Raw genomic sequence first — 26,222 nt, forward strand, 5'->3', positions numbered from 1 at the left:
GCTTTAAGAAACCGTCCCGCTGGGCCCGGGGGACGGTAAATGAGGGAGCCACCCAGTGTGAAATGAGGGGACAAAATTAGCGAAAAATTCACAATCTCGCCATCCGCAAGATTATCTGAATCTTCCACATTAAGCTCCCAAGATTCTCTAAAAATGACTGCTAACCCTCCACCTCTACCACTAGCCCTATCCTTCCTCCGGATCTTAAACCCTCTTGGAATGGCTAGTTCGATGTCAGGAGCACTCGAACCATCCAACCAAGTTTCCGTAATAAATAGCAGGTCCAAAGTACCATCTTTCAACAAAGAAAAGGTTTCAAAAGCATGTTTACACATTGATCACACATTTATTAGGGCTGCTGAAATAGAGGCTACATCAAAGCTAGAATTCAGTGAAGTAGCATTGTTTATACTGCATGCAAAACCGCAGGACGAGCACGAGCTGAGCCTTACAGGGTCAATAATAACACAAGGCAAATCTTTATCTAGTGATGGGCGTAAGGCCATCAAAGACAATCGTGTATAACTAATATTAGTTATAGTCGAGGTCAGAGCCTGCTTGGCAGCTCGCCCAGCGTCCGCCACGTCCGAGACGCGGACGGGCGCAGACGGGCTGACCTTTGGCTTACCTTCGGCGCGCCTGAGGCGCGCCCGCCATGCCCGACCGCTGCGCGCTGTTGCAGGCATGCTAATTTTATGCCGTGTCCTCTCTCCCCCAGCTAGAACGCTGCCACCAGTTCTGCTGGGGAGAGGGACTCCTCTCAAGATGGCCGCCCGCCCTCACCACCACCGTAACACCAGCTGCGGGGAAAAGGGGCCAGGAGAGGCTTGCCAAGATAAACGGGTGAGTCAGAGCTCGCCCGCGATGCACCTGTATAACAAAAGGTGGTTAGGCAGAATTAAAAGTGAATAGAAACACACATTCTATTTGAAAATTTAATTTAAAAAATTCAAATACACATAGAAAAGATACAACTATTTATAGTTTCCTTTCCATTTCCCTCAGACAGCGTTATCCCCAAGAAATTCAAGGCCCTCACCCAGATGAGGCAAGGTTCATCATCAGAATTCCCACACCGTGGACCCAACTGAGTCCAAGGTGTGCTCTGCCACTGTAAGTTGGAGCAGTTTTCATTTATTTCTTATTCATAGTGTTTGCATCCCAAACAATACAACCAGAGATATAATACACATACTGGTAAAACTATCTAGAGCTATCACAAATCAATTTTTTTACTGGATGTCCTGAAAGGATTTCAATCAAAAGTGGAAGATAACAAAGGATACTAATCACTCTATTATCCTATATCAATGTCAACATGTTTTGGCCGTCTTCAAAATGCCTAAGGGTCAGTGGCTTTCTTCAGGACCTAAAGTCTCTGGTTCACACTGAAGTACCTCGCCACTAGAGGCTGCCTTTGTTCACCCTACTGCCATGTATGGGATTATCAGTGACCTATTTGTGACAGACACCCCTAATTCCACACCCAATGCACAATTAATTACTAAGAATGCAAGATTTTTTCCCTCACATTCTTGTGCTCCGGAGATCATTATTCAAAGAAAATCACCACCAAAGCTGTCTTTCCTGCAACATTCAATAAGATGGACTTGATCTTCGATGTCTCAGCACTTACCTGTTTTTTCCTCCACGGTCTTTATTGCAGTGACATGCTTCTCCAAGGGCGTGGGATACTAGACGGAATAAGACAGTGCATGGATTAGATTCTGCAGCAGAGGTGTTAAGGATAAAGAGCCTGAACCCCACATACATAAACACAGGATGTTCCTCGTTCTAAAACACCCTAAGAGGGTATAGAGCTCTGGCAGGCAGACAAGAGCAGTATGCCTATTAACTAACCTCAATCTTCCACTGAAATCAATTCACATAAAATTAAATTATGGTGGGGTGCACAAGACAAGTTATAAAAAACAAAAGACATCAGGTATGCGACAAAATGTATTACGGCATGTGGTTCCCAAGAAACCACCGCCCATTCCCTACAGTGCCTAAAAAACTATTTTCTAGAAAGTGCTGCATTGTGGCATGAAGAGTATGGTGAGCATACATTCTATGGGTTACTTTATCAGTATGAGGCTAACCAGCGTAAAATAAGTAACATTGGCAAAACCAATATGTCTCACCGATGACACCTATAAGATTTGCAAATGTTTTTTAGGCATTCCCTACCAGACAGCTCGAGCTGCCTGGTTGCAAAAGATCTATTGCACTTCTCAAAAACGTAGAAACGTACAGCCCTCCCCTTTATCTCCATTGTTTAGCTTTATTGTCACTCATTTTGCTTGCTTCTTATTCAATGACTTTCCTTGTCTATTTTATGTTTTTCCTCCCTGGGAGAGTCAAGACGTTTTACCATATTTCTGATTGACTGGCTTCTGTCCTTCCACTGCTCACTTTAAGTGATTTTTTCTCCCTTTTTGGTTAAGCACTTCAAGAGTGCATGTGCTTTCCAGGAGTCTCCCTGACATGTTTCTCATCCCTTTCCTCCAAAACCTTTCTGTTGCTCTATCTCGTACTCACGCTTCTCGGTCCAACATACTCCAGTGTTGCTATCTCCCTCATATGATTCTCCCCTCATCATTGTGTTTTTCTTACTCAAGTGCTTCTCCTGTGTTGCTCTTTTTTCCCTTCCTACCTCACACATACCTTTATTTTTAGTGTAATCCCACCCTCCCATTCGCTTCTCAGTTTTCCCTCAACACATAGCCGCATTTTTATTTATTAATGGCAAATTGCTGCCAGTCCCCCACTTAAAAAACATAACACCTTTGAATTACTTTTCTCATTTTTAACCAATCAATTTTTGTCTTGGTAAATTAAAACAAGCATTGGCAAAGCTAATCCGTCTCTGCAATGCAAGAGCTATTGGCTTTGTCAATGTCAATATGTTTCAGCAATGCATGGCCAGATTGTAAGTGTCACCCAGGCAGATGCGGCACCCAAGCGCCCGCAGCTGATATGGCGTTATGCCTTTGTATATACAAGGCATCCCAAATTATATTTACCATTTTATAAAAAGCAAAACACAAAGCAAAATGTGACAATTCCCTTTAACAAGCGCTACCAAAATTACCTGGTAAAACCATGATACTTATTTTCTTCACCTCTCAAGAACAGGAGGTACCATCTGCGTTAGTGCAATTCATATTTGCCACTTCCATATTACACAGACACATGCCTGCTGCAGGCCCTCAACCCACTGAGCTAGCCGACTGGCTAGAAGTACCACGGCCAACAATCATTAAAATGCAGAGATCATTGCATGCCTAGATTCAAATTCAGGGATCCTTTATTAAATGTATTCCCTCTTCTTACTACATGGTGTTTTGTGGGTCACTGTTGTTTTTATCTTATAGGGTGACCATACCTTCCTTCTGTGTTCATGAGCAGGGCACCTCAACTCTGTTATGCACCATTTAAGCCTGTCGCAATAGCACAGGGAATCTAACTCAAGGATGCAAGTCTGGCTTTAGTTCGGCTTTAGTTGAGCGCCACACATAAATAAATACATCGAAAAGTAATTTCTGTCACCTGTGAATCTTGCTGCACGTAAAGTAGCCTGCGCTGAAGAATGATGCAGTAATGCAGTGCTAAATGTACAGACTAGGTAGAAACGTACTTTCATCAGGATGGAAGATGAACCAGTCTCTGCAGACGCCTGTTGCAGATTTTACTTTGCACATTATCTGCATTACACTCTCCCCAATATAAGGTTTGAAATAGTTTACCAACAGACTTTCTTTGTTTAGCACTAACACAAGGGGGGTTTAGAGATGGGGGTGCCTGCCCTCCATAATGGAGCTGCCCAAGTTGCAAGTTTCCCAGACACCAGGTAAGCCTTCTGTATCATGTTACAAAGACCCAGTGTGTGGGTGGAGAAGAGGGCAGGGGATTTGTGTGTGTGAGGTTTTCTAGAAAAACTGAAAAAACAAGCAACAAGACGGGTCAACAAGCAACTTGTCGGGAGCGACGGCAGCAACAAGAAATGGAGAGTTGGGAGGGATTGCGGCAACATCAGGAAAACACAAGCACCCCTAAAAAAAGATGCAAACATATTTAATGCATGCCCATTAATTTAAAGCAGGGGCAAGGAAAATGACTGCTGTTTTGGATTTGAAGCATTGTTGTAAAACAAAAAACAGAGGAGGTTCCTTCAAGAGGGGTTGTACTGCTTCTCGGAGAGGGCAGAGGAGTGAAAAGTTAGTTTTGATTATCGAGCAACTCACCAGAGATTTTGATGCTCGCTGCTCTTCTCCATATTCCTTTACTTTTCTGCTCAAGAAACCAGATTTTGCAAATGTTGGGGGTCAAAACAGAGGAAGAGAACTAGTCCCTATTCTCGCATGTGCCTTCTCTCAGGAAAGGCTATACACATCAAGAGGCATGACGCATGCATGCCATGGACAAATGAAGAGAAAGATTAGGAGAGCAACAATAGGGCCAACACATTGGAAGCTTATGGGCTGACTGAAGCTCACAAAGTATATCCAACATGTCTCTTTAAGATAGCGGGTGCGTGTCTAGAGCCGAAACATTAAAAAATGGCATTGATGTCATTTTGTATGTGCATGCATGTTGGCACATGCACGTGCAAACTTCATCATGCATGCGTGCCCCTACAAAATGACACACGCAGGCACTGGTAGTGCTAACGCATTTTAAAGAGAGCATGGGCTCAACGCAGAAGGGGGAGCAGGGATGGACACACACAGGGAGGCAAAATAGACCCTTGTGAACTGGAATGCAAGGTCATTACAATAGAACAATGAGTTAAAAATGATCTTTAGGTGAGAAAATACAAGCAAAGGGAGAAATGCAATGGAATCAGAATCAAGCCACTGAGATAGCTAAAGTCAGTGAAGGGCGGATACAAAGCCCACTGTAACTCTATGTTGGATAACATGCTTGTTTCCCAACAGACAGCCGAAGTTGGTAGGAGCCGAGACCTAAAAATAGAAATAGAAAGGACAAAAGGAGAATGGGGTATTCACAAGGGCTTTTTCCCATTAAAGGACAAAAAAACAAGCATTAGCGAAATCCCTGTTCTATCAGTAAGTAAAGAGGAAAAAAAAACAAGCAAAAGTATTTTGTTTTTAAGCAGATGGTCTGGGTGGAGCAGAGGCAACACGAAGTATGATGGGGAGGGAACAGCAAAGTAACATGGGGGAGGGCCCAAGGCCAAACTTATACGGGAAGGATGGGGGATTGCTGAAGCAAAACAGGAGGATTCAGAAAAGGGGGTGGTGATGGACAGAGTATCTGAATTAAGCAGAACACTCGTACCCAGTCAACAGATCAGGGCTTGATCCATCACCGTTTTTTAGCTCACTGCACCATCCCAGCTCAGAACCTGGCTACATGCAAATTAGTCTGTCCCTGGCCCAGTGCATCATGGGAACAGGGCAGACCAAACTACCAAGCCAATTCTTTTACTGGAAAGGAAACAAGCTTCCGGGGACCGGTTTCAACAGATCAGGGCTTGATCCATCACCGTTTTTGAGCTCACTGCACCATCCTCTGTCCATCACCACCCCCTTTTCTGAATCGTTTTGTCCACCACAAGCGTGGAAGGGTATGCTCAGATGTGAGTCCCTTGCTCACTGCACCATCAGGATTCAAGCAAGCCGGGCCGAAGACGGCTATAATGCCAGAAACCGGTCCCCGGAAGCTTGTTTCCTTTCCAGTAAAAGAATTGGCTTGGTAGTTTGGTCTGCCCTGTTCCCATGATGCACTGGGCCAGGGACAGACTAATTTGCATGTAGCCAGGTCCTGAGCTGGGATGGTGCAGTGAGCTAAAAAACAGTGATGGATCAAGCCCTGATCTGTTGACTGGGTACGAGTGTTCTGCTTAATTCAGATACTCTGTCCATCACCTCCCCTTTTCTGAATCGTTTTGTCCACCACAAGCGTGGAAGGGTATGCTCAGACATGAGTCCCTTGCTCACTGCACCATCAGGATTCAAGCAACCCGGGCCGAAGACGGCTGTAATGCCAGAAACCGGTCCCCGGAAGCTTGTTTCCTTTCCAGTAAAAGAATTGGCTTGGTAGTTTGGTCTGCCCTGTTCCCATGATGCACTGGGCCAGGGACAGACTAATTTGCATGTAGCCAGGTTCTGAGCTGGGATGGTGCAGTGAGCTAAAAAACGGTGATGGATCAAGCCCTGATCTGTTAACTGGGTACGAGTGTTCTGCTTAATTCAGATACTCTGTCCATCACCACCCCCTTTTCTGAATCGAAGCAAAACAGGAGAGCACGTGAAAGCAACAGTGGGAGGGCTGAAGGAGAAGCAAAATCAACGGGGTGGCAGAACAAGAAAGCACAGGGGTAGGGCAGGAGGAAAAGCAACTCTGGGATTAAGGGGAAGCAACACAGTTGATATGGGTGGAGGAAAATTGTGCGGAGAAGCATACAGGCAAGCGCAAAGGAGGGAAGCAGTCAGGCAACAGAGCAACACGGAGTATAGGGGGAGAAACGTACATGAAAGAGTGCACAAAAAAACATGCACTCTTATCTAATGCTGAACACAAAAGAAAAAAGTAGTGCCTGAAAAGCACGCAGTGGAAGCAACAAAGCCAGCCAATCTGAGACATTGTAAGGAAGCAATCCTGCATGGGAGGGACAAACACAAGATTGATAAGCTGATACACGAATACGGAGCAGGCAAATTAGAGTGACAAGGAAAGCCAGTCAATGGTAAGCAATGGTGGGCTCCAAGCTCTTCTAAATTCTTGGTATGCCACAATATGCCTCGCAACAGACAGCGCATGCACTGTGTAGTAGGCTCAACATAAAGAGGAAGCACATATACCGGCATATAACACAAACAAAATTATGCATTAACCTTCAGAAAAGAAATTAGGAAATGTATACTTGTCAGTTCACTTAATTGTTAGGGTGCAGGTTGCTGTGCAGCGGGAAGGGAATAGAAGAGAACGCAGGTAGGAGAAAATTGAATTAACCTTAAAAAAACACATTGATATGCGGTGGGCAAACCGATCATCCAGGAGGATCACAGCAGAAGTATGGCCAAATTCAATCAAATTTTGTGTGTGGGGAACAGGAATAACATGCTAAACACAAAACTCTCCTGAAATGTAATGTAAATGTATTTTGTATAGCGCGCAATTACCCGAAAGTGTCTCCATACAGCAATACAGTATTTGACAAAAACAGAAAAGACACACAACTATATTGCAGTCATTCATTAAAAATGCGGCTAGATGGATCTCGCTGCACTGTACCTACATTGATGTTGCCTTGCAAGGCAATCCGTATCGAACAGTGCTTACTTCCTTAAAAATATCCCATAACAAAATAAGGTAGGCGCATTCAAAGGCTTTCATGGTCATGTAACTCCTTTAACATGTGACCATGTAATGGTAATCACAGCGATGTAGGCTTCCCTGTTCTTAAGACATCCAGACCTGTCAAACTTTTAAGTATTTCCACCATCAGAGCCTACGGGAGAGGAGGGGCCATGGATGGAACCAGGCCCTAGCGGGGCAGTGATTAGGAGCTCCAGCCCTGCCTGAGCAGCCACAATTGTCCTGCTAAAAGGACAAAGCTATGAGAGGTGTCGCCCCATGTTTTGGGAGATTCCAAAATATGTAATGGACTTCAGCTGCACAGAGCTTCCACAAATGAGCTTTTGAGCTCCCCTTATGGTTCACCGCATACTAATGTCCCTGCACTGATGGGCCTTGTGAAGAGAGCCAACACTGTGTGGCACAGAGTGGCACCCTGACATTTAGCAGATTTCGGTAGCGTGACCTTCAACTTCAGTAACATGCAACAACTGCAGGTCCTACGGGGGACAGAGGGCAGCTTCTGAATCATGGCAGAGTTAAGATGTACACTTCGCCCAAAAGGTAAGATTGAGAAGAGGAATGGAGCTCTGAATGGACCCCATTGCAGCGTCTCGTATTTAAAAAGGAACCCTCAAGGTAGTTTTTATTTAGTAGAGAGGACCACCATTGGGTGCATCTGCTCCGTTCACGATGAGGAAGGGTGCGAGAGATCCTGACTGAATGGCTTAACCAAGAAACCCCAGGACCGCATTAAACCACTGGCAGGGAGACAATACCATCAGGATAATTCAATTACGTCTCAATGTACCAGTATCAGAACCACCAGGGAATGCAAATAAAGGTTAGTGATGCCACAGGTTTATCTTGCAAAATCCACACTTAAAACCCGCAGAATAGTGACTCGCACTGTTGCAGTGGGCTTATTCATACACCTATGTGTATGTGCCCAAAATATCCAGGACCGGAAACATGATGTTTTTGAGGACATGGAGCAAGAAGACCACGCTAGCCTCAACTGCATGTGAATAGCGCCTACAGATGTAATCCTGGTTTCTCCTTACTATATTTCTCTTGAAGCCTTTCTAGTTCTGGAGATACGTGGGTTTGGGTGACAGTGTCCGGCTGGGCTCCCTCTGTATCAGGGCTCGAGTCGGGGTACCACGCAAGTGGACGGCGTCCCCCCACTTATTTTACTAGGTGGACGCTGTCCCCCCTGCCAAACAGCTGGACTTCACTCTTTGGCCTCTCTGGGACGAGGAGCTCGGAGCCCAAAGCACCCTGTTCACACGCTGACTCCTCAGATGCAATCGCATCTAATGGGTGAGGAGGGGAGGCAATGAGCCCGATTGCGCGAGCCACCTTTCGTGACGTCACTTCCTGTTGTGACGTCACTTCCGGTGACAGCGTCCCTCAACTTCTTTTTTTTTTAGGACTTGTGCCCTGCTCTGTATTCTGAAATATGATCCCTTCCCAAGATAACTGTACGGCAGGATACATTACCGCTGGCCCTCCGAGTGATGTCCTTCCTAGAGAGTTCCCGTTTCTGTTTCACAGATCAAAACACTTAAATCTCAGTCTGAAGTCCCGCGGGAGGAAAGAGAAAAACAAACAGAGCTGAAAAGAGAAATTCTAACAATAGAAATACAGACCTTTCAGTCAAAACAAGGGCAGGTGGCAGATCTATTTTTTTGTATTTCAAGAGCAGCACTTTCGACACAAAGCCAAACTGAGACTAATAATAATCTACATAAAAGGGATGTGGGGAGAACACTTCCAGTAAATCTGAAAACTAAAGACCTTTGGGTTGGTCTCTACCCTCCTCTTCTGATATAAATATATGTATAGAGAGAGAGAATATATAACAGGTAGCTGTCTAATGCGGTTATTATTATTTTTGCATTACCAGTTTGTCATTATTGCTTCAAATGTGTACAGCTTTGCATTTTGTGATCAAATACCGTAGACTGATACATCTGCAGTTTAAACCTAGTTCGGATATTTTAGATTTCTAAAATGGATCTGAGGAAACATGACCAGAATATGGGGAATTCTTATTTGTCACAAACAGGCCAGTTTCACAGCTGTGCTTCTTGCGGACTGGCTGAATAGTCCCAAGTGGCTAGAGACCTGGACAGGCTAACCTAGACTCACGTTTTACATAGAAAGTAGTCCAGGTGCAGGCCTGCCAACCTTTAAAACCAATTTCCTGTATGAGGAGAATGAGTGGCCTTGGAGAGGCGGACCATGGTGAAGATGACAGGGTGAGTCTTTAACTAAGATTAATTATTGGGGGTGGGACCAGAGAGAGAATGTGGGTTTGTGTGGTGTTGGTGACTCCTCATGAACGAGCCTCACTTGAGACTCCATAGACTAGGCAGGACACTCAGTCACAGTACGTGCAATAGCTTTGCGCAGCTTCACAACGTTTATTTAAACCTTTGGTCCGCCCCCGGCCCTCCGCGTGCAAGTGAATACAATGTATGGTAGTGGCCGGGTGGCTCACTACAGTTTGATTTCAAGCATAGCCTCAGAATCCACTACCTGCATCCCACCCACCCCAAAATACAAAAAAAGGCTTCTGATGCAGCATCCTTGGGAAAAGGGGCTTTAGATGCTGCTTCAGGAACCGTAATGGGTTGCATCTTTGGACAGCTTGCACAAATGAGCGAGAAATCCCTTCTCTGTGAAGGGGGTTCCAGCTTACCCGGTGTTCAGTGTGTGATAGCGGCAATTGACCGGACATGGCCGGGCACTGATATGGTTTAACACCCAGTGGCACCGTATGTGTAGGCAGATCTGCAGCTCTGTGAGATTCCCGGTCACCGCCCACGCGGCTACTGGCTGCACATCCTCTGCTGACTTTTGGGTGGACCCTGCAGGATGTTAGTAAGGTTGGAAAGAAGCAGGTACCTACATCGATAGGAAATCCAGTTATCCTTCTTGGCCCAACGTTACCATCTCCCTCTTTCATTCCCTAGCCTTTCTTCATGTCTGCGGATCCTCCCAGCTATAATAGGGAGGTAGTAAGTGAAGAGGGCTTGCCACCTTTAACCCTAGAGTGGCATTGCCCAGACCACCTTCAATACACGCCAGGGTTGTGGGTGCTCCAATTGAATGAACATCGCCTCCTCCAGGACAATGCGCAATAAACGTTGTCCGAAATTCTCATAGAAACATTTTGCGCACAAAAGGGAGGTCATGGGGTACTGAATTACATTCGCACCCACTGCCTCCAGTTGTGTGCATGGTTTTACACAGTAAAATACTTCGCTTTGAACCGACTGGACAGATAATTATAAAGTCCATATTCACCCCTATCAAGAACTCACTCATGGCCCAAAATGTACTCAGTACAAAGTATCTCGTCCACTGAAAGTGCTTAGGCACATCATAGTGGGTATAAAGCGCTATATAAATTCAACTGCAAATCCCAAACAGAAGAGAATAAATTGCCACACTGCATGCGAAAGGAGTGTGCTGTGCAACTTTGCAAGGCATTGATGAAACCGCCAGTAAAAAGTGGACCATGATGGTGGAAAGCGTCTTACAAGCTCATTGGTATGGGGCCCAGAATCCGAGGGCGTTATTTGCTGTGAAAGCTGCGTTACCCAGGCAACTGAGCATCAAGCGTTTGCAAGGAAAACTCGGTTACCCGGACAACTGAGCTTAAAGCTGTTGGAAAAACATTTTTAAAGTACTTCAAAAATGTAATTTTCAATGCAGGAAACAGTTTAAAATAGCAAAATAGAGCCGAGAGGTCAGGCATTCAAACAGTGCTTGGTTTGCTAACGCCCCCATAGGTAGTTGAAAGGTGGCTTCAAGCAGGGCCCGAACTCCTCTACCCATGCCTGACCTAACAAAGTCTCTCCTTCTTGACGTCACCCGGCCAGCCGGATTTCGCTGCACGGTGGACTGAGGAACTCGAGTGCATTGTCCTGGGGAGGAGGTGGTACCACAGACACTGGTGTGGTTACATTACTAGGGAGAGTTTGCGCACACAAAAAACAGAAGTAGGGGGGGAACACAAGTGAAGCACTGTTTTTCACTCGATTCCTTATTCGGTGGTGAGACCAGCCTTGATGACGCGTACTCAACAAATTCACGTCTTGGTCGAGTTGGCTACCAGAAGGGCGCAATCCCCACGGTGCTGTTAATTCTGCAGTGATAATTTATGGCACCTCCATTGATGTCCACAGTTCCACATCAAGTATAATCTCAGATGTAGATGTAATTTGCACACTCGTTCACCTCACCGGCGGAAAATGCGTGGCACACTTCTGGTTGATGTCCAGTAACAGATGGGCAGTGTTGCCCATGCTTAACTACCTCTTAGCATCGCGAGTCGCGGAAATGAGGGTAAAAGGCGAACAGAAAGAGCTTCCAAATTAAACTGAAGAGTAGGCGTTCAGCATCAAATGAGCGCAATTCCCTCGCTCCAAATGAAATGGTTGGGTGCCACCTAGTGGCCAAGTGAGTAACTGCGCTGAACGTCAAAATTGCTAATTCCCTCTCTTTCTGCCACCAAGAGACTCAAACCCAAGAGATGTGTAGAAAGGCGGACTTTTTCTTCCATACGTGACTGGGTCAGAGGAAAAAGGCACCGGGTAAAGGCTAAAGGGATCAACACCAGCTACAATAATAAGTTGTTATTAACATTCCCCTTTTAAACCACAAAACGCTGTATTTATTGTTAAATACTTTGCAATGTTGCGCTCTTTACCTTTGCATGTGTTTGGCGATATCGTCACGCTAGTAATGGCCTATGCTCGGTGAATGCTTTCTTTCGTGGAACATTCTAGCACCAGCCTGAGCGGAAGACCCACTGACGTCATCATGGAATGCTCTGCTGCTATGACTGAAGTTGCATGATTTAACTGAAGACTCAGAAATCGCAGTGTGTCATCAGGTCTTTCGAGGAGACTTATTCATTTCGTCCCTGGGTACGTTTTGATTTATAAACCTACCCGAGGCTCCTCTAATGACGAGCACGAGGTGGATCTCGGGCTAATGAATTGCTGGCCCGCTTCCCAGATGCTAACAGATAAAACCGCAAGCAGGATAGTATGAATGAAAATAAGACAGGTGGAGACTGTTCCCATCCAATGCCGGATACAGCGAGCCCCAAAGTATAGAAACATGAGGAGTCTTACTGGTGAGAGAGCGCAATTTGAATGAAAATCATGTCTGCAGCATATTCACAAGCCTGTAGCGTAAAGTTAGCCTATGTCACTTAAGAAATGAGAATATGTATCTGTATTTACTCTAGAGTGTTTATTTGAATTAGAAAGGCCTGTATACATGATGGGCCAATGTAGAAATGTGTGAAAATGCTCAGGAACATTAGAACGTGCTAAACAGAATTCATGTATGCAGTTACTAAACGAAGAAAGAGATGAAATGTAAAATGAAGAAACGTGCAGACCATATAGCACTGTGTAAGAACGAAAGGGTACCATTGTATCTTTCATGTAACATGGATTCGATATTTTTAATGATTTGCTTATTTTATATATGTGTATGTTAAAAGCCGTATCCTATAGAAGAGTTTGTATAATTATAGAGTGGTGTGTTCACATGTTATTTTAGGCTAAAGAAGTAAGAGTTCACAAAGTGTAGTCCACTGCATATAATTTAGTGGGTTTGGAGAGATAGGGGATAGCTTTGATCTGCACGTGCGAGCCAAGAGTCAAAAGTCTCGTTAAATTAAATTGCCAATGCTGGTCGAAGTTTTATGGCCTAGTGAGATAAGGGACGCTTGGAATTTGGGGCCCTGTTTCGAAGTGTCTGTTTCCAGGTGCGAGGGGGGTACCAATCACAAATGTAATGAATAGAGCTCTGTTTGAGGAGATAGGCTCTGGTCCGGAGGAGTCGACCGGAATGTCATGGGGGTACCAGCACGATGGAGACGGCGCCTGGGAAGCAAGGTCAACTTAACAGACGATTCAAAGAAACGAAACTATGGAAAAAACCAGAAGCAGGACCACGTGAAATGTGTACGTGGTGGGCGTCTCAAAGGGGCGTTCCACCCATACTGTGATTTTGTATTAGGGACAGCACCCCGGGGAGAAGGCAGAGCAGATGGCCTGAGGACCCTTAGAGAGCGGATGGGTAGGCAGAAAGGGTACTGCTATGCGACATAGGTTTCCATCAGAGTTTAAGAGAGTTTGAGCTTCTTCGGAAGTCAAACGGCTGACACCTTTTCAGGTAAAGATTCGCTAAGTAGGGATGTCATCTAGCATAGAGTAGGGACAGTTTAACCTGTTTCATTTTTTTTCTGTAAATGACGCTTCAGATCCACTTAGTGTCAATGATATTTAACTTGCTGATCTTCGAATTAGTTTTGATTGTTTTCTTCTGTAGATTGAGATTTCTGAGGGAATTCATGTTCCTTCTTGTACCTGTATACCTGTTGAACCTTATACTGAGGTGCTTGTACTTGCAACTGATTTTGGTTTTATAATAAACCTTTAAACTTTTACCGTTGTAAGTGGTTCTTTAGAGTTGCGTCAGTCTATGGGGTTGATTTAACCTATGTGGGTTTGCCTTTTACTCAATGACAGTCAATAACCGATCCAAAAAGGGATTCAATGAGATAGGTATCTAAGTGATCAGATAAGAGATCAAAATCTCATTTCCCGCAGTTGGTAGCAGAGAAAGATGGTTGGCTTCTTGAGGAAGGCAACCTAGGTTAGGTCTAGATTACCCCAAGGCCCCTAGTCATCGACGACCAGAAGAAGAACTACCTGCCGAAGAAGGTGTCGATGGTGCGAGAGAGAAAAAGCAGCAGAGTCGGTCGAGAGTGAGTATAAGGGTCATGCGTTGCCAGATTGCGGTGTTTTGTGTTGTACCTGTGTTGTAATGTCAAGCGGAGTTGAATGTCTGTAGTGTGAGTGTGAGACGGTTGTGAGCGCGCGCAACCGGTGAAAATCTTAAGTCCAGAGAAGGGCTTGAGTGGTTCGGGTGTATCGGGCATCCAGAGTAATTGTCTACCGTTGTGAAGGGGGTCATGAGGTACCATTGATCGCCCGTAGGACCGTGATAGGGGGAACGTCAGAGTGAGTGTATGAGTAACGGACGCTGGTCGGACGTTTACTGTGTGTAAGTAACCTATCAGTTAAGGCGAGCGTCTGAACGTTAGTGAAAGACGTCTCGTCAGTTGAGGTGACAATTCCAGTTAGACTGTGGACGTACAGTCAAGAAAAGTGATCGCTTGGTCGGAAGTAGTCATTTTTCGGTGTATGAATGGGACGCATGCAAGACCGGGAGACGAGCTGAGAAAGGAGGGGAGCTGCTGCAAAGGGGACGAGTGACGTCAGAGCGAGTCGCGCTGGGATAGGCTGGTCAGCGAGAGCCGCGCTGGGATAGGCTGGTCAGCGAGAACCGCGCAGAGATTGGTGGTTCGGCATCGGGAAGTAAATAAGGAAGGGAATTAAGGAAATCGTAGAGTTTTGAAAATGAAGTGTTTTAAATGTCTAAGGGCGATCTTTAAGAGAGACAGAGGGAACTCATATGCGGGGGAAGAGGCCCCACCGGAGGGCACACCAGCTTATTATATGGCTGTGAATGTAGGGTTACACTCGATACTGTGGATCTCCGAGTGGAGCAAGTTAACAGAGGGAAACGAGGAACTGACGTTCCCGAGGTACGGGACGTTTAGGTTAGAAGCATTGAATCAGCTGAAAGCGGTAATGCTCGCAACGAGACCTCTACCCAGGCCAACACAGTTCGAGGCCCTCAATGCATGGTTCAGGGCGGCGTACGACAGGAGCCTGAACAGGCGCCAAGAAAGAGTGAGACGATCGGTAAGAGCAGTACAGGATGCTAAATGGGATGATGAGGCTAAAAAGTGGAGAGTACAGAGAATAGACGCAGACAAGCTGTACCCAGTGCTAGAGGTTACAGGAGAAAAGAAACCTCCAGAGGAGGATGAGGAGAGCGAGACGGATGATAGTCTGATAGAGAGGCTATTATCAGACAGACCACCTCCGTACAACAGAGAAGCCGAACGTCCCGAACTCCAACAGGGGGACGGGGCTGGGAAGGGGGAATATAGACCGCTCCCCATATCAGATTGGGAACCCAAGAAAGGTGAGGAAATACCTCAACCTAGTCCAGTACAGAGAGTAGTAGGAAGGTTTGTGGTACAGAAGGTGCCGGAAACGGAGTGTGCAAGGTCGTATCAACTGCCGGACGCTCTCCAAGTACCTGTTACCATAGGCCCTGTAGTGTCCATCTAAAACCCAGAGAGAGCACAGGAGGAGGAACAGGCACGTTGGGACAGGGAAAGAGCAGAGATGGAAAGTAGGAACAATACGATTAATTCCCAAAGGCAGTTGCTAGGACCAAGGGGTCGGAGTACCCCATTGGATACAGAAACGGATCCCTTAATAGAGCGGGGGGGTCAGAGAGAACAGATGGATTTGAGGGGACCAAAACCGAAATCCTTTAAAGAGTTAAGTGAGTACTTGAAGGAATGGGATGCTGCTGTAGAGACACAGAATAAAAGAATAGAAACGGAAGCCGAATGGAGAGGCCAAGATAACAGGATCCTCTCTCACTGCGGGGCTGGCGAAAGCAGTCCGGAGTGGGAGGGAGGGAGTCAAGAAAGTAGAAGAGATACTTGCCGTATCATCAGTGGCAATGGACAGATGTGTGAAGACAAGGGTGCAGGGTGTGGGGGGGGGTGCCTCGCCACAGCCTTAGTGAGGGAGAACGAAGAACACAGGAGTACCGAAATAGTTACAGGTGCACTCACCATGCACCGGGCGAAAATGTGCAACATTGGAGTCACGGGAGTATGGGGAGTCGCGAGAGGTCTCACCATGTGTCCGGTGATCACGGACGGGATCGCGGAAACATGGAGAGCTGTGAGGGACCTTATCGTTTACTGAGTGACACCAGACAGCAAGCGACTTGCGGCGATCTAGAACGTAACGGGGGATCCTATCTTGCATCTAGAGAGTCAGAGCCGAAGAGTCAGAACGGAGTGGTGGGAAATAGGACATTGTTTCACCATACACCTAGGGAAGATGGAAAAGCTTGGGACTTAGAAAGGTGGGAACAAAGAGAATCAAGGAGGACTCCTCAAAGCTCACCTGTGCCTAGACGTAGGACTCGGAGTTGGGACGAGAGGGATGTGAACGGACCACCTAGGGGTGAGATACTGAGAGCTGAGGTAAAGGCAAAAAGGCTCGATGTAACCAGTTTAAAATCAGATCTGGATGAAATAATAGACGGCACATTGCCAATGGAAAGAATCGACCTGTATGAGCAGGATGAGGTACTGTTTATGGCTAAGGATGTTACTCGGAAGGCGAGGTCAGTCCATGAAAAACTATCGGAGTTGGCAACCAGGTATATGATAGACTAATCAAGAACAAAAGCCTTACAAGGTAACCATAGGCTGAATTGCACAGATCAGGACCTAGATGAACGGAGAACGATTGGGCTGAAAATACACATAAAGGAACTGATTCTGGGTATAAGGACGTGGAGGGATTTGGATAAATGGGAGGAAAGGTGGTCCAAGAGGGGAACCGTCAGAAGGAGTACAATTGGAATGTCCCCAGAGGGAGGGCCACCGCGGATGGAAGCTTTCCCTTTGCGAGAAATCGCGAATGGAAACTACGTGCATGTGCCCTGGAGTAGGGGGGATTTAGCGGCATTTACCAATTCCTTCCCCAAGCTGAGGGAAAATCCCGTAGAGTGGTACAAACAGGTAGAGAGGTTCGTGAAGATCTCTAAAGTGCTGTGGGTCGATTTGAACACCCTATTTGACATTGTAGTGCCAGGAGATCTGTGGACGGCATGTAAGCTCAGTGTTGAATGGCCCATCTGTGAACCGGATAGGGATGCCCTGACGAATGGGCCATCAGAGAGAGTCATGGAGAAGTACGAGAGGGTAATGGCATGGTTGAAAGAGAAAGTGCCGTTACAGGACATAGATTGGGTTAAAATAGATCGAACCACTCAGGAACCTAAAGAGACCGTTCACGAGTATTATGAGAGATTGTTGAAAGCATTCAAACAGTACAGTGGGTTGGACGTAATGGATCCTAAAGATATAGGACAGTTTGTGTCAAAGTTCGTTCTAGGGTTGAGACCTGACATTAGCTTAATGATTCAACAGCATTTGATTTGTTGGCAAAACAAACCCTTAGATGAAATCCTGAGGTATGCAAGGTACTGCAGCGATGAAATAGACTCGAAAGCAAAGAAACTTAAGGAGAAGCTGATGTTGGTACAGATGCAGTCAGCTGGAAAGGGCGGACAGCGACAACAGGGAACCGGAACTCTAGGGAAAAAGCAGAATAATCAAAGTAAAGACGATGAGGAAAGACAGAGACGTAGGGTAGATATCGCGACACTGAAAAAGACGACGAGGTGCCATCAGTGTAACGAGGTGGGACATTGGAAACGCGAGTGACCATATAATGTAGAGACGGGGGAATTAGAACCGGAGGAGTTGATGTTCAGAACAGTCTGGTGAAGGGAACAGCGATGCCAAAGGGAAAGTTTATCAAAGGGGGGACTCAGACTCCTCGAGCCCAGTTCCCTCAACCGCCTCGTATTGCAAATGGAGGGAAAACCTATAGACAACTGCCACTGTTCGTAGGGGGAGAGGAATGCTACTACGTTGATCCCCTTACGGGACAACGAGTGAATAGAGAAGAAGACTGTACCCTAGGAGCAGCCCTGGAGGTAGATCAGAGAGGATCATATGTGGAGGCTGAGGTGGCAGGATGTCCTACGACCTTTTTGGTGGACACGGGGGCCACTCGATCCATCTAAGATCGGCGGTGGTCCCAGGTCTGCCAATGTCGGGAGAGACGATCCAGGTGGTAGGAGTCGCAAATAGGAGAATGACAAATCCTCTGACAGAACCAGTGTCGGTGAAAATAGGGAAATACAGTGATGAGCACCAGTTTGTGATTTGTGATTCCAGTCCTGTGTGTCTGTTGGGAAGAGATCTGCTATGTAAACTGAATTGTACAATATATTGCACACCCCAAGGAGTAGAAGTGCAGACTAACGATGATGATGCCGATTTTAAGGTTGCAAACTCACAGGTATGTGTGGAGCTATACCCTACCTTAACGGTGGAAGAGCTCCCATGGGACTTGAGAGGTGCGGTGTCACCTGAGGTGTGGGATTTCACTGGAGAAGAAATAGGACTGATCAAAGGGGTAGAGCCAGTAAAGATCATGGTAAAACCAAATGCCGAGTATCCAAGAACACCCCAATACAAGTTGACCCCGGAGACGATTGCAGGAATAAAGCCTGTGATCGAATCTATGATTAAACAGGGAATACTGAAGGAGATCGTGGGAAGTCCATGTAACTCCCCGATTATGGGTTTGCAGAAGCCTAGTGGGAAATACAGAATAGTGCAGGATCTTCGAAAGATTAATAATATAGTTGTTTCATGTTGTCCAGTGGTACCGAATCCATCAGTGATACTGTTCCAGATACCATTCCAAGCTGAATGGTTCACGGTGATAGACCTGTGCCAGGCCTTCTTTTCAATCCCCTTAGATGAGGAAAGCCAATATCTTTTCGCTTTTAAGCTGGAAAATCGCGTTTTAACATGGTGTCGTATTCCCCAGGGGTATACAGAAAGCCCATCGATTTTTAACCAGCTGCTGAAGAAAAATCTTGAAAGTCTAGTGCTGCCCATGAACTCGGTTCTGGTCCAGTACATAGACGACCTACTTGTGGCGTCAGAAACTGAGGAAGCTTGCAAAATAGACACCATCACCTTACTAAATCACTTGGCCGAGAACGGACACAAGGTGTCTCCAAGTAAATTGCAGTACTGTTTGACAGAAGTGCAATACTTGGGCCACAGGATTGAAAAGGGAAAACGGAAGGTGTCTCCAGACAGAATAGAGGCGATCATGAAAATGAGTGCGCCCACAACACAAAGAGAAGTCAGGATGTTTCTAGGCATGGTCGGTTATTGCCGGCAGTGGATAGCCAACTTTTCACTGAAGGCAAAACCTTTACAAAAACTGACGCACAAGGGGGTGAGTGATCCGGTACCATGGGACAAGGATTGTTTGATGGCGTTTTTGCAGCTGAGGGAGGACTTGTGTCGTGCCCCGGCTTTGGGAATGCCTGATTACGAGAAACCATTCTTGCTTTATTGCTGTGAAAGAGAAGGTTGTGCTTTGTCAGTTTTGGCCCAGATACACGGAAATGCCCGTAGACCAGTCGCATACTTTTCGGCTACCTTAGATCCAGTAGCCGCAGCGTTGCCCGGATGTCTCAAATCCGTTGCTGCAACGGGTGTCAGCATTGAGAGGTGTGAAAACGTAGTCATGGGACATCAGTTCGTGGTGTATGTACCGCATTCTGTAGAATTGTTAATGACCAGGACCAAGACACAGCATCTGACGAATAGCAGGCTCACTCACTATGAGCAAGTCATATTGGCCGCTGAGAATGTGACCCTAAAGAGATGCTCTGTTTTGAATCCTGCCACTTTGATGCCACTTCCAAATGATATTGATGATGAAGTTTGTACAGATCATGACTGCCTTGATGTGACTGAACTATGCACCAAACCGAGACCAGATATCGTAGATGAGCCATTGACTGACCCCGATGAAATATTCTTTGTTGATGGTTCATGCGTAAGAGACGATATTGGTCAGCTGAGAGCAGCTTATGCCGTTTGTACAATTACCGGAGTTGTGGAAGCTGCCTGCCTGGAAGGAGTACACTCCGCTCAGGTAGCTGAAATCATTGCTTTGACCCGTGCCTGTTTGGCAGGCAATAAAATTCGAGTCACCATATACACCGATAGCCAGTATGGTTTCGGGGTAGTTCATGACTATGGGCAGTTATGGTCTCAAAGAGGTTACATGACCTCCTCAGGCTCTCCTATTAGGAATGGAGAGTTTGTGAGATTATTGTTAGAAGCATTGCAAGGTCCAGCAGCTATTGCAGTTGTTAAATGTGCCGCGCACACAAAAAACACAGATTTTGTGTCGCAAGGTAACAGGTATGCGGATGAAGTCGCACGTTACTGTGCGGAGCAGGGGTATTCTCTCACCGAGGTAGAAGTGGGGGGAATACAGGAAAGGACTGAATTGACTATGTTGTTAGAAACTGTAGACACGTGGGATGAGTTGAAATGTATCCAAGAGAATGCACCTGACTTTGAGAAAAAGGCATGGGAGACAGCTGGTTGTACCAAGAGTGAGATGGATTTTTGGATCTCTGCAGATGGGAGGGCAGTTTTACCAAACGAACTCGTTAGTCCAATGGCAAGGAGATTGCATGGACCAGCACACATAGGCAGAGATGCCATGGTAAGGGTATTCAGACAAACGTGGTACAACCCGAAGTTTAGAGTAGCGGCAGAAGCAGTATGTCAACGTTGTGTAATCTGTCAACAACTGAATGTAGGAAAGAGAACACCAGTTACATTGAGCCACATAGGGAGGTCTGGGGGGCCTTTCAATGGAATGCAACTGGATTTTATTGAAATGCCCAAGTGCAATCGACTCAGATACGTCCTAGTGATTGTCTGTATATTTTCCAGATGGGTTGAGGCTTACCCCACACGTAGGTGCGACACACTTACAGTAGCAAAACTGTTGCTTAGAGAACTGATCCCGAGGTTTGGGGTGCCGGCCTCTTTGGAATCAGATAGAGGAACACATTTCAACAGCGAAATAGTGAAGATGCTTTGTTCAGCCCTAAGTATAGACCAGAAGCTCCACTGTAGTTATCGACCAGAAGCTTCGGGGATTGTAGAGCAAATCAACAGCACCATTAAATCCCGACTCGCCAAAGTTTGTTCATCGACATCCTTGAGCTGGCCTGGTGCACTTCCACTTGTCCTCATGAGCATACGTAGCACACCAGATAGAAGGACAGGTCTCTCCCCACATGAGGTGCTAATGGGGAGGGCTATGAGACTGCCTTCGGTTCCAACTGCAGCACTATTGAACATCACAGATGATTTGATCCTGGATTATTGCAAGGGACTATCTGACGCCATTCATTCTGTGTCCCTTCAGGTGCAGGCTGCAGAGGTTCCATCAGCTCAGGACCTGTGCCATGACCTGTGTCCGGGGGACTGGGTCTTGGTGAAGAAACACATCAGGAAGAACTGTCTAGACGTGCGCTGGCGTGGACCATTCCAAGTCATATTGGTCACGAACACGGCAGTAAAGTGTGGAGGCTTGCCCAACTGGATCCACGCCTCACACACCCGAAGAGTTCCAGCACCTCTGGAAGAAACAGCTCCTCTCTCGGATGAAAATCCAGCTGAAAGTGGAGAAGCCACAGAGAGGGAAAGTCAAGCTGTAGAGGTGATTGAAGAGGCTGAGGCCGTGTCTGACCAGGCCGAGGACGGTCAATACACCAGTGAGACTGAAGCCGCCTCAGAAGGAGAAAGCAGCTGGGAGTTCGAGTCAGATACCGAGCAAGCTGTAAGTGGTCAAGAGACGAGTGCAAGAACAAGGAGCAGGAGGACAAGGAGTGGAGAAGCTAGCTGGCCAGAAAGAAGGAGAAGGTCAAGCTTGAGAGCAAATCCAGAGAGAACACTTGTCCCGATTTCTGAAGATTCAGATCTAGACGAAGGTGCAACGGACTCAGGCTCTGAGAGTCCGAGAAGATCAAGGAGGGTACGTGTGCCCTGCAGAAGATACGCCACCCCTGAGTGGACCTACCTAGCAGCAGATGTCTTGGGGACAGAGATCCGGGAGGGTGAGGGAAGTGCAGGTGACCAATCTCGATCCAATTGTAACGGTGGAAGTATGGCTGTTGACACCTGGAATCGAAACTGAAGGGTTACTGACATTCACACTCCCCGTTCCCCTTTACCTAAGTCGGATCAAGGACCTGGTGCTGAACAGATTAGAATTTCCAACTTTGGGTCATCCAGTACCAGCACATGAAGAAACCATCCTTCGTTTAGAACTGTTGGAATATGCCATTAGAGCTGCTGGCACTAGAATCATTGTAGATACATAAAGACTTTTGTAATTAAGCCATAAAGAAAGAAGATAACCTAGTGCCGAGTGGAAAGAAGAAGAAAATTAGGGATTTCACTTAGAGGACGGAGAAGGGCTAGGGCTGTCTGTTGCTGAAAATAAAAGACTTTGTTGAAAAAGAGACTTTGTTGGTTAAGAGTGCTTCACAGACTGAGAAATCAAATAATCCGAATGAAGATCTAAAAGGGATTTTCTTTTCCTCGAAAAGGGAAGAGCTACGCTGTCTGATAACATGGAGACTGGCAGTCCAAACCGAAAGGCCAAATGCATAATAGGCACACTGATAGCAGTAGTAATCTCTCTCATAATCACAGTAGTTACAGTATCATACATAGTAGGACATGCAAGTGTAAAGGAGACAACAGATGTAAAGCCTGTAACGACTTTGAAACCTGCTCTTGTTGGAAAGAAGGAGGAGAGCAATGTAATCCGTGAAAAGGCGTTACTGGCAGATGAAGCCCGTAGGTTACACATAGATGAGTCGCAGGGAAATTTTAGATCAAACGCATATGCTAAGTTATTGTACGAGTATATTGATGCCATGGAGGCCAAAGATTGTTATGTCTGCATGCAATTGCCTGCTTCCGTAGATGAAGGCATCAGATATCATCACCTTCCACTGACATATGGGATAACATGTAGTTTATTGCTCAGTATATTTTATGGTCGAGAAGGGTTTGAGTACTACTTTTCAAATTATGATTCGATACTGCCTGAAGTCCCGAATTATAAACAAATGAATAAGTGGGACTACTACAAAAAGGAACATAGATTAGCAAAATTCTTTCTTCCTTGGGATACATTAGATACTTCATATGCACGCCAAAATAATCTGACTTGCAAGGTGTCAGAGATCGAGAAAAAGTTTATTGGGCAAGTTGATGACCGTTACAGGAGGCAGAAGATTCTGAAAATGTCAGGACAATGGAAAACAGATTGGACCGAAGAGGAAAAGGCGCACAAAAAGAAGGGTAGTAATGGTCCAATAGCTTTAGATAGAACGCAGAAAGGAAAGTTATGTTTGACTCGAAGCAAGACATACTATGAGAGTGTATTTGTAGGTGAAGTTAGTTGTGAACATGCTTTCCGGTTAGAATATTATACGAAAGATTTCATGAAAGGGATGCAAGTGATTCCTAATGTATATTTTGTATGTGGAAGAAATGCCTATGTGAAATTGCCTGACAACTGGTATGGTTCATGTTATTTGGCAATTGTCTTCCCCAAAATATACCATGCAAAGGATCTAGAGATCATAGAGGGAAAGGCTTCGGCAAGAGGGAAAAGGGATGTAAGAGATGCTGAGGTAGTTGGAGACGTATTTGGAGCCATGTTTCCTCTTTTAGGTTTGATACTTAATGATGTTAAGATTAGGAGATTAGCTACAGTTGTAGATAGGTTGTCTGCCAGTACTGCAAGGTCATTGATGTTGGTGGAAGGAGAGATGCAATCGATCAGGGCAATGGTTCTTCAAAACCGTCTTGCTTTAGATGTCCTGTTAGCAAAAGCGGGCGGAGTCTGCAAGGCTTTGAAGGTCCAGGAATGTTGCACTTACATTCCAGACAATTCAAAACCACTTGAGAAGGTTATACAAAACATTACTAAGATACATCAAGAAATCGAAGATTTGACAAAGATAAATGTTTGGGAAAAAGTCATGGAATGGGTAAAGTTGGAGGTTGGTTTGCCAATCTCGGTAAAAGTGTTGTTTGGTACATCCTGAAGCCTATCTTCATAATATTGATTTGCATAATCGTATTGTGGGGTTTAGTGAGACTGTACAAATGGTATAGATCAAACCGGTTGCAAAGGTCCATGAGAGAGCAAGAAAGGAGATTAGCTGCTTTGCAAGATCATCAATATAGAAGTCTGAGAGCTCTCGAGACGATAAAAAGGGGGAGCCTTGCAACCAGTTCTGTGTAAATTATTCAAATTGAGGTGTTAGTCACCCATACTGTGATTTTGTATTAGGGACAGCACCCCGGGGAGAAGGCAGAGCAGATGGCCTGAGGACCCTTAGAGAGCGGATGGGTAGGCAGAAAGGGTACTGCTATGCGACATAGGTTTCCATCAGGTTTCCATCAGAGTTTAAGAGAGTTTGAGCTTCTTCGGAAGTCAAACGGCTGACACCTTTTCAGGTAAAGATTCGCTAAGTAGGGATGTCATCTAGCATAGAGTAGGGACAGTTTAACCTGTTTCATTTTTTTTCTGTAAATGACGCTTCAGATCCACTTAGTGTCAATGATATTTAACTTGCTGATCTTCGAATTAGTTTTGATTGTTTTCTTCTGTAGATTGAGATTTCTGAGGGAATTCATGTTCCTTCTTGTACCTGTATACCTGTTGAACCTTATACTGAGGTGCTTGTACTTGCAACTGATTTTGGTTTTATAATAAACCTTTAAACTTTTACCGTTGTAAGTGGTTCGTTAGAGTTGCGTCAGTCTACGGGGTTGATTTAACCAATGTGGGTTTGCCTTTTACTCAATGACAGTCAATAACCGATCCAAAAAGGGATTCAATGAGATAGGTATTTAAGTGATCAGATAAGAGATCAAAATCTCATTTCCCGCACTGGGTAGAACTGCAGCCTGCCGAAGGGAGAGGTTACCAGACAGATTGAGAAACATTCAGGAGACAGTGAAATCAGTGAGAACATCTCACTTTGTCTGCAGGGATACTGCCGGAAACAAGTTATTTATTACCATGGGCACAGAGATATTAACAATCATTTTTCAGGGGTAAGGATCCCAAATCTCGTCAACTTGAGACACCTAGAACGTGTTCCTTACATATGAAGGTCTGTAAATTTAACCTAAGGCTACACCCCCACTCTCCCGCCCCCAAAAGAGCTAGGGTGTAGGTGTTATGCAGTATACAAGGCTTCAACAAAGCATACAACCTAATTTGAAAGAAGAAGAGTATGTAAAGAAAATCTGGATTATACTAATGGATGGGTAGGACGTGACCTCTCATATTTTGAAAAGTTACTTGAATGGACACAGTATGCAGCTGATTAAAATATAAACCGAAAGAGGTTGATATCATGCGCCAACAATTAATTAATTAATTAATCAATCCTAACTCTTCGGTTGATGTGAAAAAGTACTTCATTTTGACAAGCTGCAGGTCAAGCTACACCTGTTGGCGTTGACTCGTGATGGGGAAGGAGCAGGTCCACTCCAAGGCTGCTTTGAACACCCCTGTCCATTGCTTTTACCTTTTACATCATACACTACTGATAAGTTAAGCTTTAAAAGGACAACTTTCTGGCGCTCCTCGAGTGTGATGTAGAGAGGAAGTTGTTTATGAGGTGGGGCACGGAGGCTTCCCGGCCTTTTCGCCTACTGAGACCAAAGTATTGAATGGTTAAATGGCTCACATAATTCATTAATAAACGCTGTTTCAGAAACAAGCATTTGCAATGCAATAGGTCTTGCATTAATTAAGTTTGAGCTATTGGCATTGCTAAATATTGCAACACCAATTGCAACAAAAGTCTATAAATTGTAGGTAAAAAAAAATTGTATTTATTTTTGTAGCAATGGTGCCATGCTGCGCTTTAGATGAATATGTTTAAAAGTAAAGTGCGCCATACTGCGATTGCTACAATAGTTAATTGTGGATGCGTTAACAATTGATGTGAGCACTGATGGCTGGTGGTGTGTGTGCCTGTAGAAATTGTGCACTGATGGCTGGTGGTGTGTGTGCCTGGTGGAATTGTGCACTGCCGGCTGGTAGTGTGTGGGCCTGGTGGAAGGGTGCACTGATGGCTAGTGGTGTGTATGCCTGGTGAAAGCGAGCACTGATGGCTGGTGGGTGTGTGAGCCTGGTGAAAGCGTGCACTGACGGCTGGTGGTGTGTCTGTGCTGGGTGGAAGCATGC

At 45.6% G+C, this 26,222-nt stretch overlaps 1 protein-coding gene across 1 annotated transcript in view; it reads right to left on the bottom strand.

The window, feature by feature from the left end:
- PRELID2 (PRELI domain containing 2) overlaps nucleotides 1–26,222 on the bottom strand; it is a 275,242-nt gene that overhangs the window by 192,867 nt on the left and 56,153 nt on the right. The window contains exon 2 of the mRNA XM_086931652.1: nucleotides 1,637–1,694. Coding sequence (XP_086787778.1) covers nucleotides 1,637–1,694 — 58 coding nt within the window. The remainder of the gene's footprint in view (nucleotides 1–1,636; nucleotides 1,695–26,222) is intronic.

Source organism: Lissotriton vulgaris, chromosome 7 (genome assembly GCF_964263255.1).
Source record: "Lissotriton vulgaris chromosome 7, aLisVul1.2, whole genome shotgun sequence".
In the NCBI taxonomy this organism is placed as follows: Eukaryota; Metazoa; Chordata; class Amphibia; order Caudata; family Salamandridae; genus Lissotriton; species Lissotriton vulgaris.